Genomic DNA, 18,911 nt, shown 5'->3' with positions numbered 1-18,911 from the left:
TTTCAACTGATATAGAAAATATCACTGTAACAATATAACTCATGTTCTGTTTTATTTCTTTACTAGATCATAAATCAGAGTCTTCAGAAAAGGTGCCAGACAAAATCTGTGTAGAGATGACTCCTAAAACCAATGCTGCCTGGTCCTTTGTCCAGGAAATGGCCACCAATCCTAGACTCAGAATGCTACTGAAAGGGGACAGAAAACTGTCTTCTGTCATGAACTACATGTCCAGCAAATGGAAACCTCGTAGAGTTAAACTTGTATCCTTGTACATTCCATCATTTTTGATGATTTCTACTTTTTATAAGCTCGGTTCGGTAAGGCTGTCATGGGTGAGTGTTGTGGCCCTTGAGCACCTTGTTTCTAGTTTGACATAACTAAAATTTGGAACTCCTTATTTCTATGGTTTTAAAATCTTGTATCACGAAATTCCCTTTTCTCACTGTCTCATATAGAATTATATCTAAACTATGTATATAATACATCTGAACATAGAAAAAAATGTGCCAGTAAAAATTCCTATACTAATGATAGAGAGAGGGTTTGGATGGAGAGAACGATATGAACACTGTACTGAAGGTGTACCCCCACAGGGATTGTGAGATCACCCCAGTATCACTGCACTCAATCAAGGAGCCAAAGATCAACTTAGCATTTAATCACTACAAAGAAAGCATTAAAAGTAGGTCATGTTTAATCACTACAAAGAAAGCCTCAAAAGTAGGTCATGTTTAATCACTACAAAGAAAGCCTTAGAAGTAGGTCATGTTTAATCACTACAAAGAAAGCATCAAAAGTAGAATTTTCAAAGCAGCAATGCATATGAACCAGTAAAAAATTACTTGAACTGAGTGTGACACTAAATGATTTTTGTACTTAAATTAAAGCTGCTTTGAGGTATATTTTATTTATTTTTATGAGTTATCTATACATATCTTTCGTGTTTGCAGACTCAATCACGGTTTCTAAAGGAAAGAAAACTGAAGCACCAGTCCCAGTTCCTACCTGTGACAGTTCTTCAGTGGATGGTGGAGAATCATTACCAAGCAATACATTTGATTCTCCACGGTCAACAAAGAGTGGCCGAGACTCGGCAAAACCTGACACTGGATCAGCATTCTCATTGGACGTTGGTGCCATTGTTGATGGGGATAATGCTATGTTTCCTGACACACTTTTATCCCCCTCCCAGAAGAAGGAGGGAAGCTGTCTGAACAAGGAAGGAAGTAGTAACACAATAGAACTCTCCTCTGTAGCAGACACAGACGGTTGTATTCCCATGGAAACTCAAGTTGTAGAAGAGCAGCAAATCGGTTGTGATAGTGACATTAAAGCTGAACCTACAGTTGAGGAATTGGCAGCTATTGAATCTCGTAAACTGAAAGAGGCCCTGGAAGGGGGCCTGACCTCTGATAGGGCTGATATGACACTGGCTGAACTGTATTTAATGTTTGGAAAGGATGGCAAACTTCGCATTGAGTATGATTGGTGCAAAGAAGAGATTATACCTCAGAGACTGTGTAATATGTTAAGGAGGCTAGTAAATTTAGCAACCATTCAGTTTGCTGATCTGAGTACAAAGGTAGGAGTATTGCATTATTCTCCCTTTATTCATTGCATTTCATTTCTGTATATCAAGTATGTACATTTCAAATGCCTATTTAAACTTGTATGAATGATGGATCTAAGGATGCATACTACCAGGCTTGCTTTATCTGACCAATATGTAAATCATAAACCTATTCTTTATTTAATACTAAAGCCAAAAATGTTATTATGGTGTAGTAATCAAGAACTTTTACTGTTGCAGAGTCCCAATAGTTCAAATTCTCCGTGCCATGCTTGTGGAATGGTGAAAAGCAAATCTAGAGTTAGCAATACTCGAGGACAGAAAAGCAGATACCCCCTGTCTTCTAAATATGGAGAAGGCTTTAGTGATGCAAGTACTCAGACCAGTGTTTCACAAAAAGGAGATGTAAGTAACTCTAGGCTTCTGTGAGTCTTCTAATTACAGAAAAAGAGAGGTCAAAGATTTATTTTCTTTTGGATTCCTTAACAATTTTCTTCGTTGAAAATATTAATAAACGAAGTATTTCATTAACAGAGTATAAAATATTTACACAAAAGACTTAAAATTCATTGAAAAACAGTAAAATTGATATGGTTTAAATTCTTGATTACAGAACTCTGATTCAAAAGATGCAGTTTTCCGTGTCCCGGTGTACAGTCCCGCTTTCTTACAAAAAAACCTGAGTGGACCATCAACGAGCAAACCAAATCAAGTCAATACCACCAATTTCCTCCCTGTAAGTACATACCAAACCAAGTCAATACCACAAACTTCTCCCTGTAAGTACAAACCAAGTCAAAACCACAAACTTCTCCCTCTAAGTACAAACCAAACCAAGTCAATACACAAACTTCTCCCTGTAAGTACATACCAAACCAAGTCAATACCACAAACTTCTCCCTGTAAGTACAAACCAAGTCAATACACTAAAGCAAGTCAATACTCAAACTTCCTCCTTGTAAGTACAAACCAAACCAAGTCAATACTCAAACTTCCTCCTTGTAAGTACAAACCAAACCAAGTCAATACTCAAAAACTTCCTCCTTGTAAGTACAAACCAAACCAAGTCAATACTCAAAAACTTCCTCCTTGTAAGTACAAACCAAACCAAGTCAATACCACAAACTTCCTCCCTGTAAGTACGTACCAAACCAAGTCAATACACAAACTTCCTCCTTTTAAGTACATACCAAACCAAGTCAATACCACAAACTTCCTCCCTGTAAGTACGTACCAAACCAAGTCAATACACAAACTTCCTCCCTGTAAGTACAAACCAAACCAAGTCAATACACAAACTTCTCCCTGTAAGTACAAACCAAACCAAGTCAATACACAAACTTCTCCCCTGTAAGTACAAACCAAACCAAGTACAAACCAAACCAAGTACACAAACTTCTCCCCTGTAAGTACAAACCAAACCAAGTCAATAACACAAACTTCTCCCCTGTAAGTACATACCAAACCAAGTCAATACCACAAACTTCCTCCTTTTAAGTACATACCAAACCAAGTCAATACACAAACTTCCTCCTTGTAAGTACAAACCAAACCAAGTCAATACCACAAACTTCCTCCTTGTAAGTACATACCAAACCAAGTCAATACACTAAAGCAAGTCAATACACAAACTTCCTCCTTTTAAGTACATACCAAACCAAGTCAATACACAAACTTCCTCCTTGTAAGTACATACCAAACCAAGTCAATACCACAAACTTCTCCCTGTAAGTACAAACCAAACCAAGTCAATACACAAACTTCTCCCTGTAAGTACAAACCAAACCAAGTCAATACACAAACTTCTCCCTGTAAGTACAAACCAAACCAAGTCAATACACAAACTTCTCCCTGTAAGTACAAACCAAACCAAGTCAATACCACAAACTTCTCCTTGTAAGTACAAACCAAACCAAGTCAATACCACAAACTTCTCCCTGTAAGTACAAACCAAACCAAGTCAATACCACAAACTTCCTCCCTGTAAGTACAAACCAAACCAAGTCAATACACTTACTTCTCCCGGTAAGTACTAACCAACAAACTTTTCCCTGTAAGTACAAACAAATTAATATTAATATTTGATGTATTGATATAGTTTGAACAATTATAATGCATGCATGTATTATCCAGAAAAATCTATTTCATTTCATACAGCCACAAAGAGGAATAAAAAAGATTCGAACAAATCGGAAGCAACTATCTATACAGCGCAATATCTTACCCAAGCAGCCGATGGTGGTACTGCGCCCCTCAGTAACTCAGCAGCCTCTTACTGTCCCCGTCTGTCCGTCTGTAGGTCTGGTCAGCTTACCAAACAATGGAGTTAGACTGCAGCCTAGAATGAATACTACAACAGGTAAAATAAAAAAAAATATTAATGCCAATTTCATCTTTAGTTCTCCTGCCAGTTTTCGTGTTTATTTTGCACAGCAGAATTCATAAATTATAGAACAAAGTATTTTGAGATACTTATCAATAAGAAGACATTCCCATTCACTTTTGACATTACAGAAGAATAAAGAACAAATCAGGACAAATTTATATCTCAATACATGTATTTCACATAATCAACATTGTTTGGCTTATATAAATCTCTATTAGTATGGAAAAGAGTATTAAATTATGCTATTAATGAAAAAAAGGTACAAGTAATAACAGTATGATCTTAACATGTATATCATTTATTTTTTGAAAAACTACAGATAAAATTGTTACTTCATTGTCAATATTAATTCAGCAAAATAAAAAAAAAAATTCTGATAAGAGTGAAGTTACATCTGTGTTGTTTACAGGTATCCCTAGAGGCACCCCAGTGCAGTTGAATGTCCGACCCCAGTCCCCACAGGTCGACCCCCAAATCGTCTCTGTAAACAGTAACATGAGTCAGGTCAAACAATGGAGTTAGACTGCAGCTGGTTTGTAAAATAAAAAAAAATATTAATGCCAATTTCATCTTTAGTTCTCCTGCCAGTTTTCTTGTTTATTTTCCACAGCAGAATTCATAAATTATAGAGAACAAAGTATTTTGAGATGCTTAACAATAAGAAGACATTCCCATTCACTTGTGACATTACAGAGGAATAAAGAACAAATCAGGACAACTTTATATCTCAGTACATGTATTTCACATAATCAACATTGTTTGGCTCATATAAATCTCTATTAGTATGGAAAAGAGTATTAAATTATGCATAATATCAAAATAACAGTTGTCAACATGTATATCATTTATTTTTTGAAAATTCTTTTGCTAATTAAACACAAGGCAGTAGCATGATCCATTTTATAAAAGCCAGATATCTGAATTGTTCTGTAATTTTTGTGAAAGTTAATCATATTTATGCTGTATTTTTCTATCAACAGTTGCTGAGTGGTGTTGACATAGACCTCTCCCAGAGTTCCTCGGCTACTACATTGTCGGAGAGTGCCTCAAAGAAGGAGGAAACAGTCCCCCGCCATACTCTGTCCCCACCAAACATGTCCGCTCTCCTGGACATGTCCCTCTCTAACTTACCAGCTGCCAGTATGTACTATCTCGCTCACTCTAACTAAAGGCTTAAGTAAGCTTATCTGATGGAAGGGCATCAGTCTTTGGTTGTTTGTAAGCTCCAAATCTTGTTCTCTAGAACTTTTGGGTCAGAAAAAATTAAACATATGCCAAAGCTTTCAGACACATGTAAATTTACTTGTGTTCATATTGGCTTTAATTGGGAAGATGATGTAACAATAGGGGATCAAAGTCTTACATGGATATGAAAAATGAGAAAATTTATATATAATGTATTTTTTTTCTTAAGAACAGTAGAACTTTAAGTTATATAAATATTGAAGCATCTACATATTGTGTAGATTCATTGTTGTTCAAGTTTGTCTGAAAGGGATAGGGAGGGGCCATCACAAAGGTTTACAGAATATTTAATTTAGGAGAAAAATCATTTTTAGCTCACCTCAACGAAGTTGGCGGGAGCTTATGTGATACCCTCGGCGTCGGCGTCCCGGGTTAAGGTTAAGTTTTTTGGAGCAGTTTTCTTTTTAAGTACTTCTGTGTCCTATATTGATTAGACTTGCATGGAAGATGTTTCTAGTGTGTTTCATTGTACCAGTCAAAGTTTCAGATGTCACAGTTTCAGCAAAGGAATGACCAGGTTAATGTTTTTGGAGCAGGTTAACATTTTTGGTGCAGTTTTTGGTGTAGGTCTCATTTCCGAGTAACTATAAGCCCTATGTTGACCAAACTTGCATGGATGGTACATCAAGGATGCATGTACCAGATTTGCTATAAAAGCTGATATCTGACCTACATTTTCTGGTTTTTGTGAACAGGTTTCATTTCATATACTATGAGCTGTATAATGACCAAACTTGCATGGAGTACATCTTATGACATAGACCTCTCCTTCGGATGCTGAATCTGACCTACATTTTTTGGAGAGTAAACAGGTTAAAGTTTATGGTGCAGGATTCATTTCCAAGTAACTTTGAGCCCACCAAACATGTCCAAACTTGCATGGATGGTACATCTAAGGGTGCATTCTACTAGGCTGGCTTCAGAAGCTGAATCTGACCTACATTTTCAGGATTAGAGAAAAGGTTAGTTTTTTATACAGGTTTCATTTCCAAGTAACTTTGAGCTCTATGTTGAACAAACTTGCATGGATGATACATCTTAGGGTGCACACTAATGGACTTGCTTCAGATGAATTTGACATACATTTTCATGTAAATTTACTTGTGTTATGGGTGCAGGTCTATCACGAAGAAACTATAAGGCTTATATAAACCAAAGTTGCAAAATGATGCATGAAAAATGAAAAATTTATATATAGATGCTGGATTTTTTACATTTTCATGATGAAGAACAGGTTTGAAGTTTTATAGGTTATTAAATATCAAAATCAAAATTGCATAAATTTTGTATTTTTGGATGTACACTTTTTGTTGGTTAATTGTGTGACTTAATTTGCCTTACAAGGTTTATAGAATATATAATTTAGGAGAAAAAATCATTTTTTAAAAATCTTAATGAACACTAGGGCTATATTCACAATCATATATAAATAATCTTCAGTAGTCTAGAATGAAACATTTAGCTTATGACAGTAAATGAAGGTCTGATGCCCACAGATACAAAGAAAATCTGGTATAAGTATTCACCTGATTTTGTTTTTCTAGCTTCAGAAAATACTGATAAACTGATAGACTTGGCACTTGGGAATTCCAATACAACATTTTCAAGTAAGTTCAGTATGTTTATAGTTTATAATTCTTATCGGAATTAGTACATTGAATTCATTGATGTTTAAAAGAATATCTATGCATTGGTAACATTAGTTAAAAGGATGATAGTGTTTTTCACAGACTTTGTAAAATTGTTTTCAGCACTATTAGATACCCAGAATCGTGATATTTTAAATACACCACCGAAAAAGAATCCCAGTAAATACTCATCTCCTCCAGGCAGCCCTACCAATCCATGGCTAAATACAGGCGTGGTAAGAAATGCTTTTTAAAAATTCTCTGATGAATTTGTTTCCAAAAAGTCTTAAGGAGCATGGTTCCATTGAGAGTTATAAAATTTAAATCTTGTTATTTGTATGTAGTTGCAGTAAAATTGTGTGATAAAGAACTTGCTTTATGGAAATCTTAATAATAAGGAAACTTGAATGATTCTTATAGAAAGCTTAGAACTTCTGTATATAAAGACTTTCTCTATAAGGAAATGAGGTTAGAAATCCAAGTGACTTCCTTATTGATGAATGCTTTACAATCTGATATTTTTGTAGGATGGAGGTGATCTGACGTTTATGAATCTCCTGTCTGACTCCCCGCTGAAGCCCCCGCATACTTACCATGTCACCACCCCCTCTAATCCTGTCATACAGACCACACCCCTGTTCAGTGAGAGTTCACGTGACTCCATCATGGGTCGATTAGATGTAAGTTGTTGATCAGAATATAAACCTTAAGTTTCAAATGTGGCAAAAAAATTGTGTGAAATTTTCATTTTATTTTTTTTCACTGTACAATCAATTTAAATTAAAATTTTGTAAAAATTTCTAAATTAATTTTAAGCTTCTTTTACATAAGAGCAATCTTTACAGAGTTGGGAGAAAGAACTGCTCAATAATAAATCACGAATTGAATTATTGATTATACATGTACATGTCCTTTTGAAGAGTTCCAATTTACTCACTTTTACATATTTTTAAAAAAACTTTTGAGGAATTTTTTTTTTTAGAAAACTTAAGCAGAATAGGATATTCAATAATACCTATTTAGCAAGTGATGTACCCAAAGCAATTTGTAAAAAAATAATAAGAGAGCAAGAGAGAAAGGAAAAAAATTGAGATTCCTTTAAAATGCTACTCTTAGATTTGGTTTCATTTCAATAAAACGTGGTATATGTATAATTTTTGTCAAACTTTTGAGGAATTTTTAGGAAACATAGGTAGAATAGGGTATTCAATTAAACCCTGTATAGCAAATGAAATGCCCAAAAGAAATTTTAAAATAATAAGAGAGCAAGGAATGAGTAGAAAAAAAATTGAGATTCCTCCAAAATGCTACTCTTAGATTTGATTCCATTCCAATAAAACTTAGTACATGTATAAGTTTTAATATTAAACTTCAGGATACAAATTAAAACTTTCTTCTCCACTTCAAAGAGACACCAATTTGAAGTCACTATTTTCTCAAATTTTCATTATAATATCATGACTTCCACATATATGTTGCTATAGCAGTTCTCATGGAAATATGATAAAAACTTATTTTATCTTAATTTTTTTAAAAATACGAAATTTGGGGTGTGTTTGATTGACCCATCCTTGCACTTTTACAAAGTAAACATTATCCTCAATACTTAAGAAAAGTAGAAGTTTTGTTGTGTATTAATGAAAATTATTATAACTATAATCCAGAAAATTTAGAGTAAAAATGTAATGAAGCAAAACCAACCCACCAGTATTGTCAAACCATGCAGAGTTTAAGCAAGAAATTGAACACACCTGGTAAAACAAGCATTAACAATAACAGAGCTTGTGCCCTATTTAAAAAATTAGAAAAAGAGTCATAGCCTCATCAGAAAGTTCTGACATTTTGTTTACTGGTAGATCTATAGAAATTTCAAAGACCTGTAATTTTTGATTTAACCAGTGTGTGTTTGTTTCAGGTGGATGGAACTTTACAAAGTGTTATGAATGAGAATAGTATTGATTATGCTGTGAAATTCCAAGATCTTGCGGCTCACATTTCTGGAAATGTAGACAGTTCACTCCTACTGAGAAAAACAGACTCTAGTGGGTGAACTATCCCAGGTTTCCACTTCCTGTCACATGACATCAAAACTCTGTCATCTTTACTGTTTTGTTTGTTTGTTTTTTTTTTTAACCATAAAAACTTGAATACTCCTCAGAGTTTTACCCAAGTTTGACTGTGTGTTCGGCAGCCTCTGAAGTGACAGACATGTACTGGCTTCAGGAAATTCAGTTGTACAGTTAATGGTTAAAACAATAATTTTGTGTTCAAATTAAGACATATTCTTTTACTTTACATTCTTATCTTCTGAAAAGTAGGTTGAGACATATGAAATAAGAATTACAAATTACCCTCTATCGAAAAGCAGATTGTAACAAAAAGGACCAAGCGAAAAACACAAACAGTGCGGGGTATGAGAATTCTTAATGTAAGATATTGGTGTATATTTCTTTCCTTGCAATTTTCTATGTGGATTGAAGTAGAGAAAAATATCTAGATTGCTTTGTTATTTATTTTACACAAGCATTTCTCTGACTTGAGAGGCCTTGATGTTACTGCCTTCCTAGCATTGTTATTATTTGTTATGAATTGTAGCCATTATCTTTTATTTACTGTGATTAAATATAACATGAATTTTGTGTAGTGTTATTGGTAATAGAAGAGTGAGTTATACAATATTACTTGTACCTATTTTAGGAAAAGGTAATACCCTTTAGCGGATTTCTGTAGCAGGTTAAATCTTGCTCAAAGGTATGCTAATTGTTAATTATTACAGGAGAACTTTGGTGACACACATTTACATGACGATGTAAAGGGAATGTCCATCTTATACTAGAGAAGTTTTCATTATCGAATACCAATGTAGGCATGAATTTGAAAGAGGACAAACCATCACCAGGTGAAAGATATATTCATATTTCTGATTACCAATATCTATGTTGTTTTTTGGAGACCAGGTGTTCCAACGATTTATTGGAATTCCCATAGGTAATAATTGTGTCCCTTTATTAGCAGACCTATTTTTAGCTCACCTGAGCTGAAAGCTCAAGTGAGCTTTTCTGATCACCTGTTGTCCGTCCGTCTGTAAACTTTTCACATTTTCATCTTCTTCTCAAGAACCACTGGGTCAGTTTTAACCAACCTTGTTACAAAGCATCCTTTGGTGATGGGGAGTTTAAATTGTTAAAATGAAGGGCCAAGCACTCCCCTTCCACTGGGAGATAATTCATGAAAAGACAAAAATAGGATGGGGTCATTAAAAAATCTTTTTCTCAAGAACCACTGGGCCATAAAACCTGAAACTTATGTGGAAGTATCCTGGGGTAGTGCAGATTCTAAATTGTTCAAATCATCTCTTCCGGGGGTAGGGAGGGGCCACAATAGGAAATCTTGTTTTTACATAGAAATATATAAGAAAAATCTTTAAAAATCTTCTCAAGAATCACTGGGTCTTAAAAGCTGAAACTTATGTGGAAGCATCCTTAATAAGTGTAGATTCTAAATTGTAAAAATCATGACCCTGGAGGTAGGGCGGGCCACAAAACGGAATCCAAGTTGTACATTGAAATATATAGGAAAAACCTGTAAAAAATATTCTTATCAAGAACCACTAGGCCAATAAAGCTGACACTTATGTGGAAGCATCCTGGGGTAGTGTAGATTCTAAATTATTAAACTTCCCGCAAACGAAGTTTGGGGGGGTATATAGGAATCACCTTGTCCATCTGTCTGTCTAGCTGTCCGTCTGTCTGTGCAAAATGTGTCCGGTCCATATCTTTCTTATGGAGGGACATTTACTACTCCACACAAAGATTGCCTATGACCTAAGGGTGTTTCATGACCTTGACCCAAGGTAATTTTGTGAAGTTCAAGGTCACTGGAAGAAAAAGTTCATAATTCGTTTCCGGTCCATATCTTTCTTATGGATAAACTTGGTAAGTTCTCAATTTCACGCAAAGATTGCCCATGATTCAAGAATGTGTCATGACCTTGACCCAAGATCATTTCGGGAAGTTCAAGGTCACTGGAAGAAAATTTTCATAATTTGTGTCCGGTCCATATCTTTCTTATGGATAAACTTGGTAAGTTCTCATTTCAAGCAAAGATTGCCCATGATCCAAGGGTGTGTCATGACCTTGACCCAAGGTCATTTGGGGAAGTTCAAGGTTACTGGAGGAAAATTTTCATAATTTGTGTCCGGTCCATATCTTTCTTATGGATAAATTTGGTAGGTTCTCATTTCACACAAAGATTGCTCTTGACACAAGGATGTGTCATGACCTTGACCCAAGGTCATTTGGGGAAGTTCAAGGTCACTGGAAGAAAAAGTTCATAATTCATGTCCAGCCATATCTTTCTTATGGATAAACTTGGTAGGTTCTCATTTTACACAAAGATTGCCCATGACCCAAGGGTGTGTCATGACCTTGACCCAAGGTCATTTGGGGAACTTCAAGGTCACTGGAAGAAAAATTTCATAATTCATGTGTGATGCATATCTTTATTATGGAAAAACTTACTTCTGAAAAACCCAGCGGGGGGTATTTTATCCCATTTGGACAGTTCTAGTTAAATTTAAGATGAGGGACGGGGGCACAATAGATATAAGAAGAGGTGAAATATTGTAAAGAATTGCATCACCAAAGTTACTCAAGTGAGCGATGTGGCCCATGGGCTTCTTGTTGTATTCATATGAAGCAGAATGTGTGCAAAATCTTATGCGTGAAAAGAAGAAATCACTTGCTTTTGCCTTCAACTGGACATTTATATAGATCGATGACGTATTGTCAATAAACAATTGTAATTTCAATTCTTATGTCGATACGATATATCCTGGTGAGCTTGAGATAAAAGATACCTCAGAGTCTGACACATCTGTTTCATATTTGAATAATTTACTTGAAGAAAACGTTAATGGTAACCTGACAACCAAGGTCTATGTTAAAGTGATAAAATGAAATTGACTTTAACTTTTCTATCGTCAACTTCCCTAATACCCCACTATACCTTCATCACCTGCATATGGAGTTTATGTATCTCATATCTCGATTCAATATGCATGAGCATACTCTACGTATGAACAGTTTCTTAAACGAGGTAAATTATTAACAAACAAGTTGATGAATCAAGAATTTTAGCAGTCTCGTTTAAAGGCATCATTACGTAAGTTCTATGGTCGGCAAAATGACATTGTCAGCAAATACAGTTTATCATTGAGTCAAATGCTAATTGACGTTTCTCATACTAATTGTTAGTCAATTATTTACACACTCGTCTGAATTGACAATGGATTTTCTGTTATTTCTTAATCATGACTAGGAGCACACGGCGGGTGTGACCGGTTGACAGGGGATGCTCACTCCTCCATGGCACCTGATCACATCTGTTTTGAAGGTCCGTGTTTGTTCTGCTATTTTGTATTGTTTTATGGACTTTTGATCTTGTATACTTTTCGTTATCTCCATAGGTTTCATTGTAAAGCAACATAATTTTTTCTGTATTCAGTATTAATGTCAAATGTGCCAATATAGGCCAGCATCAGGTCAAAACTGCTGCATTGACTGATTCTATTTATTGAGAAGGGGAATAACTCAATTTTTATTTTTCCAAGCTGAAGAAGAAAATTGAGTAATTCCCCTTTTCTTAAATGCCGAGATAGACGTTTTCATATAGCCTCAATTTAGGTCTATGATAAACAATATATTTCTTGTTAGTTTACGGTATTTTTGGATTAAATTTCAAATAAATGTTCGAAATATTAGTCAAAGTTGAATACATATTATATTTAATGTAAGGGAACAAAAATTAAGAATCGGTTTGATGACATCATATTTTGTTGAATGACTAACATGAAGACAGGTATAATACCTGCTTCAAATAAAGGAGAAAAAACTGCCTGTCACATTGATTTTTGAAATTTTTGGCCTGAGATATTATTAATTAATTTTTTGGGCCTTAGCAAATAAAATTGAAGCAAAGTCGTGGACATCAAAATGGCCGAAATAAGGGAAGGTTACCACCCTGGTCAAATTTCCCCCTCTGTCTTCTTCAGATGTTTAAAATCAGGTCTGTAATCAGGTGTATAACAAAATAAACCAAATGTCCAGATTTCCTGATTGGATTAATGTAAACATGAAAATAGTATCCTTTAATATTAAGAAATAATACTTCATGTTTTGAATTGCTTTGTCTCAACTTTCTGGAAAAAAAATCTATAGAGTGGACCCCCTCAATCTTGCTGCAGTTTTGTGAAAATAAAAGAGTTGTATAATATTTACCACTAAGTTTGTTTTCATGAAAAAATTAATACTTTATATTTTAACCCGTAGTACCGATTAAGGGACTCCGACCCTCAGCCAGGAAGGACAACTCTTTAATTTATAATTTAATTCAAAAAGTCTTTAAATGAAGCTTGAAAATTAAATATTTTCATGCAACAATTTTCATTATATGCCTCTCAATGTGCTTCAAGGTTCTTTGCAAAGCTCCATAAATCACTTCTAATTTCATATCATGTTAATAAACATTAGTATCTAAAAATGCTTTTTCGGGATAAAAATTTCTACTTTTAATTAGACCTTTCTGAGAAGTTCAAAGAACCTTGAAGCACATTGAGAGGCATATAATGAAAATTGTTGCATGAAAATATTTAATTTTCAAGATTTATTTAAAGACATTTTGAATTAAATTATAAATAAGGTGTTTCGATAATTTGTAGATATACAAGATGAAAAACTGTATTTTAAAATGTCATTTTTAATGAAAAATGAAAACCAGTCTGAAAATGGGAGTTTTTTTCTGTATCCAGATTGCCTACAGTCTTTCAGAAAGCGGTAATTTGTATGTTCATGGCCTCTTCTGTAAATCAATATCAAATTTAATATAGGGAAGGAATGGGTTGTCAAATTGATGCATTGTATAGTAATGAAAGGGTTGTCTCTCTTTAAATGTTCTAACAAACAAGCAGGTCGACTTTGAATTGTTTATAACAGGTGATGCATCGACCTAGATTGACTCATTTTGAAAATAAAGACATAGATTGTTTTACTTCATCATTGTTTAGTTCTAACAAACAAGCAGGTCAACTTTGAATTGATGCATCGACCTAGATAGACTCATTTTGAAAATAAAGACATAGATTGTTATACTTCATCATTGTTTATCAAGAAAGGTATTTTATTTTCCTCAGACTGTGGCGTCGTTAAGTGATGATTCTGCCGTAACAGAATCATCTTTGTGAGGAGGTGAAATTGGATGCCATTGAATCATATGTTTGAAGGACCAGGTGTACTTGCACTGATTTATCCCTTCAAGGACAGTTGATTTATAAGGTCGCTCACTCAATGAGGGTTCTGTTTATACAGACAATGGGGAAATAAGTAATCAACGTTCTTGTCATTTTTAAGATGCTCTCTTTCTCAGAGCAATATTCTCTGAATCTTACTCCGAATATTGTTCATCTGACAACAAAACACTATACAATGGTCATTGGCCTTCTCGTTTCCTCAGCTGCCGAATTTCCTTTTACAAAGATATAGAAATCAAAGAAAATTTATTTCTATCAAGTGTACACACGCATGGTGAGATTTTGTGTGCGTCGACTGGGTGTTCTGTTTGGCTTTATAGGGCTTTGGCAAATTGTTAATATTTGGCGTTATGTCTTCCATTGAATTGCTATCAGCGTGTTCAAACGTCTTTAAAAAAGTTACGAAAAGGGCGTACATTGGACTTGATTTATATGTGAATTTATTTTGAATTTCTCATGTGATACGAAGGCCATCGATAAGGTATGATCGACAAATGAGCTGTGGTTTGGATCGTTCGAGACAGAAATTTGAATCTGAGCCACAAGAAAGAAGAAATTATGCTAGGAGATCTTGACATGGTTTTCTTTTTAATGATACACTAACACAAATTTTCTTGGACTGTTCAGTTACGTCCCTTTAGTGTGCAATTTGACTAATGATAGTAATACACAGAACTTTCAATGCTTCGTTTTTTTTAATTACTTTTTAATTCTTATGTGCGAGGAAAAATTAAATGACACGATAATATCTGAGTATGTCTTAAGATTAGCAATACTAGGCATAAAATATACAATCCTATTCTTGGAAGAATCATAAGGCCACTGGTATCAATTTGAATCATCTGATAAAGTTCTCAGCAACCGAAATCTTTTTTTTCTCTCTCTCTCTCTCTCTCTCCAGGGTGTCTTCATAGATTTAACGAATTTCCATATTTATGTTTTTTTCTGTCATATTAAATGGCGGTTCTTTAAACTTGTCTTTTTTGTAGCGTGAGTAGGCAGATATAATAAAGTATGTTCAGTATATAAAGGATGATAGAATTATAGAAGCAGTTCTGTCTTGTCAGAGGATGTTGTTTGGGCTATAGATTGATTGATTAGCAACTACAAAGACATTTTTCGCTTATCTCGAACGTAAAAACACTATTCAAAAGCCCAACAATGCATATATGAATATTTACTGTCAGCCCCCCGCGGGTTTTACGGCTGTTTTACAATGCGGTGCAATGCAGAACACAACTGACCGAGGGAAAACAAGTACTCCTGTTTACCGCCGGCGATTCATCTTAAATAGTTGTTGAAATTTAAGGTTAATATCTTACAAATTACTGTGAGACAATCTTTAGAAGGAGGGACATTCTTTATTTGTTTCTCCCAGTGTGGCGGGGCTTTGACCGAAATTGAATAAAAATGTTTTTCTTTTTGTTTTATTCTTATTTTCTGTCAGAATTCTCGTTTGAAAAGCAAACTTCTTTGAAAGAATGATATGAAAACGTGAAATATTGACATAACGTCTTCTCTGATGGTGTTGTTTATGACCAATATTGATATTTACGTGCTCCCATTATTGATAAGGGTTGTCCTAACAGTGGTGGTCTACATTTTATCCACCCACCCGTAAGGGAATTGACCTTTTTTTTCGAAACTATATCGTATCAATACAGACTTCACGCTGTCCTATTCAAAAAAAGGGGAAGCAAAATAATCGGTAATAAATGTACTTCACTACTGTTGCCTTGAAAACGGGGGTGTAGAAGAGGGAGGGGAGGGGCGCTATAATATAACAATATAGGAACAGAGGAGGAGGAAAGCCACTTGCTAAGAAATGAGAATTTTGTATTGAAAGATTATTACGTTTTGTAAAAAAAAAATCATATTGGGCTCAAATTTTCATTATTGGAACAGAACTTTAAAAGAGAAGAAGTATGAATTTACGTTAAGTATGTTAATTTATATTTAATAGACTGATTCCGCATTAACAAATTATAAAGTTATATATTTTATTGGGCACTTAAGATCGGCATTAGATAGCTGATTTATTAAAAACTTTTTCCTTTCAACGAATATTTCTTAAATCCGTTTCCAAATCCGTGTACTATAAATGTACCTAATTTGGTTCTTTGTGGTGTTCGATGATCTATACAAAACATATCGGATACGGTAAATGGGGTGTCTCTCTCTCTGAAACATCCAAAATCATGTGACAAGGATTTGAGACGGATTTAAATCTTCCTTGACTGTTCTGATATAAATTTTCTGATATTCTAAGTCAGATATAACTCCACCTTTTATTAACAAATCGATTTAATACATTTTTAAAAAATTCATTCTCTTGGTCGTTATCTAAACGTATTCAGCGCGTATAACTTCACGCCCCTCAAATAAACACAATTTTCTGAAATGATGAGCAAACATTTCCTTGTTAAAATTTTTACTGTATATTCTTTCCTTCCTCAGAAGAGTATAAATCTCTTCAGCAAATATCTTTTATTTCGTTCTTTGAGTACCGTCAATTAAAACGTTAACTTGAGTTTCATCAGAGGTTCGCCGCAAATTACAAAAGGACACGGATTTGTTTTGTATTCATAGCCTGCAACATTTTTTATGCGATTGAATTTGATCCATAATCAAATATTTTATGGATCACCCTATATATCCATTTTTGTTATCATTTACAAAAGTGATTTTTAAAAATGCCTTACATAAACCAATGCGATTTAGTTTCCTCTTTGCATTTCTTTGTCGGCAACATGATGAGTTTGATATTGATAGATACAAGCAGGAATGAATATAAGTAGACCATGTTGAGAGTCCAAATTATCAAGAGGGCGTTGACATTTTTTTTTTTAAAGAATAACACCCTATTTACACCAGATTAAAACTACGTCACTGTTAAATGACGAGTATATGTTAAAATAAGGCAGTCTTTAATTATCTACGCACTTGGGCATATAAAAGATGAATATATTTAAAATAAATTATCTTCAGCTCTGATCTCTATGCACAGAAATTCATTTCCCTAAAAAAGTGAACACAGTGATTTTATCTGATTTTTATGCCCCCATAATTGAAGATTCTGTCTGTTCGTCTGTCTGTCTAGCTGTCTGTGTGCTTGTCTGTCAGCAAAGAACTTTAAACTCACTTATAATACCTTTCTTTGATTGGAGCTTTCGTATTTCACATAATTATATATTTCTTGAGACCATACTTTTTGGCCTCCTGACCTTGGATGACCTTGGCGTTTGGTGCACTTTTGCAAAAATTTACGGAAAATTAAAGTTAGCCATAACGTTTGATGCTATAGGTCTCTTATGATGCATAGTGCATTAATTGTTACAAGATCTTTCCTTTGTAATAATTTTCAACCTTGACCTTAAAGTTTGACAAATTTAAAAAAAAAAGCTTTAAACGTCGGTCATATTTCTCGACAATTGATACTCTCGTATTTCATAGGTCTATTCCTTCTGAAACTAGAGCGAACATGGTTTTATGTTTTAGTCTTTATTATTATCAAATACTAAAATATTTAACTAAACGCTTCATTTTCTGAGGATACCTTCTGACATGACCTTTCTTTGACTACTAACAAGTTGACCTTTAATCCTCCACTATGAAATTTGAACAACTTCTGAAAAATGTTAAGATTTAAAAGACTTTTTTAAACAGTTGATGCTAGGTCATTATACATGTAAGCTCAGTATGTATATCACATGTGTATTTATTGTGACAAGATATTTACCTTACTTTTGACCCTTTTTCCTTGGAATTTGACCCATTAAAAAAAAACAACTTCGGACATAACTCTTTAACGGTTGGTACTTTGGTTTTCGTGTTCCTCGGGTAAATCCACGGTCTTTTCTTATGAAAAAAAAAATTGATCTCTTTCAGTCCAGTGCGCTCCCATTACAATGTGACGGACTGAAAACCTTTGGCTAGCGAAGATGCTCAAATTTATAAATATATTATTAAAGAATTTATATCATCGATGACTACCTCTGATCAGAGTATAATATCATTTTTGCAGCTGAAAAGTACTTTGATAGACACAATTGCTGAATCGACGTCAATGCAATATATTCATCTCATTTTAAATAAAAAATAATTTCTCTGCAAACGAACCGTCAAATTGAATATGCCAAGAATATATATATTTTAATAAGAAATATTTTTTTTTTAATTTCCGACATTTTAACTCGACCATAACTGTGAGACGTCATTTAAAATTCCCTTTATATTTAAGTTTGCTTTTTGTCAAACTAAAATGTCTTTTATTTTACAAAACCTACGAAGTTTCACTGAGCAAAACATAAATTATTTATCTATTCCATCCTGTTTCTTTGAAAATTAAAATGTAATGACCCACTATTGAATCAACGATGACTCGGGGAAATCACAAACATAGAAGGTGAATTACCGATATCTATAAATGGCTTGAGTCATCTTCTCACACAAACAATCTTTCAATAAAACAACTATGGACCAATTTTGGCTGCCTATCAAATACGATGACACAAGAAAATCGCTTCCTCGTAAATATACAAACAATATCTATCTATGGCCTTCATAATGGAAGAGCAGGTCTTTGGCAGAATTCATTTTTGTTCCAACAGGTGTTGCGCTCGCAACATGACACTTTGATATGGTGATACCCGCAACACAAAGGAAACCCTTTCTTCCACTAGGGTACTTAAAATTCTTGAGAAAAAAACTTGATGCATCTTTTTAATATTTAGTCAGGGGCGTAGCAACCGGGGGGCCAGGGGGGGCCTGGCC

General features: G+C 34.3%; 1 protein-coding gene across 1 annotated transcript in view; it reads left to right on the top strand.

Moving 5' to 3' along the window:
- Positions 1–9,466, top strand: part of LOC134239047 (uncharacterized) — a 56,494-nt gene extending 47,028 nt beyond the window's left edge. Inside the window, exons 31-42 of the mRNA XM_062721192.1 lie at positions 67–263; positions 538–685; positions 954–1,585; positions 1,814–1,978; positions 2,187–2,309; positions 3,731–3,932; positions 4,369–4,463; positions 4,940–5,099; positions 6,749–6,811; positions 6,956–7,068; positions 7,360–7,512; positions 8,748–9,466. Coding sequence (XP_062577176.1) covers positions 67–263; positions 538–685; positions 954–1,585; positions 1,814–1,978; positions 2,187–2,309; positions 3,731–3,932; positions 4,369–4,463; positions 4,940–5,099; positions 6,749–6,811; positions 6,956–7,068; positions 7,360–7,512; positions 8,748–8,882 — 2,186 coding nt within the window. The 3' untranslated portion in view covers positions 8,883–9,466. The remainder of the gene's footprint in view (positions 1–66; positions 264–537; positions 686–953; positions 1,586–1,813; positions 1,979–2,186; positions 2,310–3,730; positions 3,933–4,368; positions 4,464–4,939; positions 5,100–6,748; positions 6,812–6,955; positions 7,069–7,359; positions 7,513–8,747) is intronic.
- The last annotated feature ends 9,445 nt before the right edge of the window (positions 9,467–18,911 follow it).

The sequence above is a fragment of the Saccostrea cucullata genome, unplaced genomic scaffold (assembly GCF_032062105.1).
Source record: "Saccostrea cucullata isolate Sc308-1 unplaced genomic scaffold, CSIRO_AGI_Scuc_v1 ctg149, whole genome shotgun sequence".
Lineage (NCBI taxonomy): Eukaryota > Metazoa > Mollusca > Bivalvia > Ostreida > Ostreidae > Saccostrea > Saccostrea cuccullata.
The sequence above is the reverse complement of the archived record's forward strand: the minus strand, read 5'-3'. Positions and strand labels throughout refer to the sequence as shown.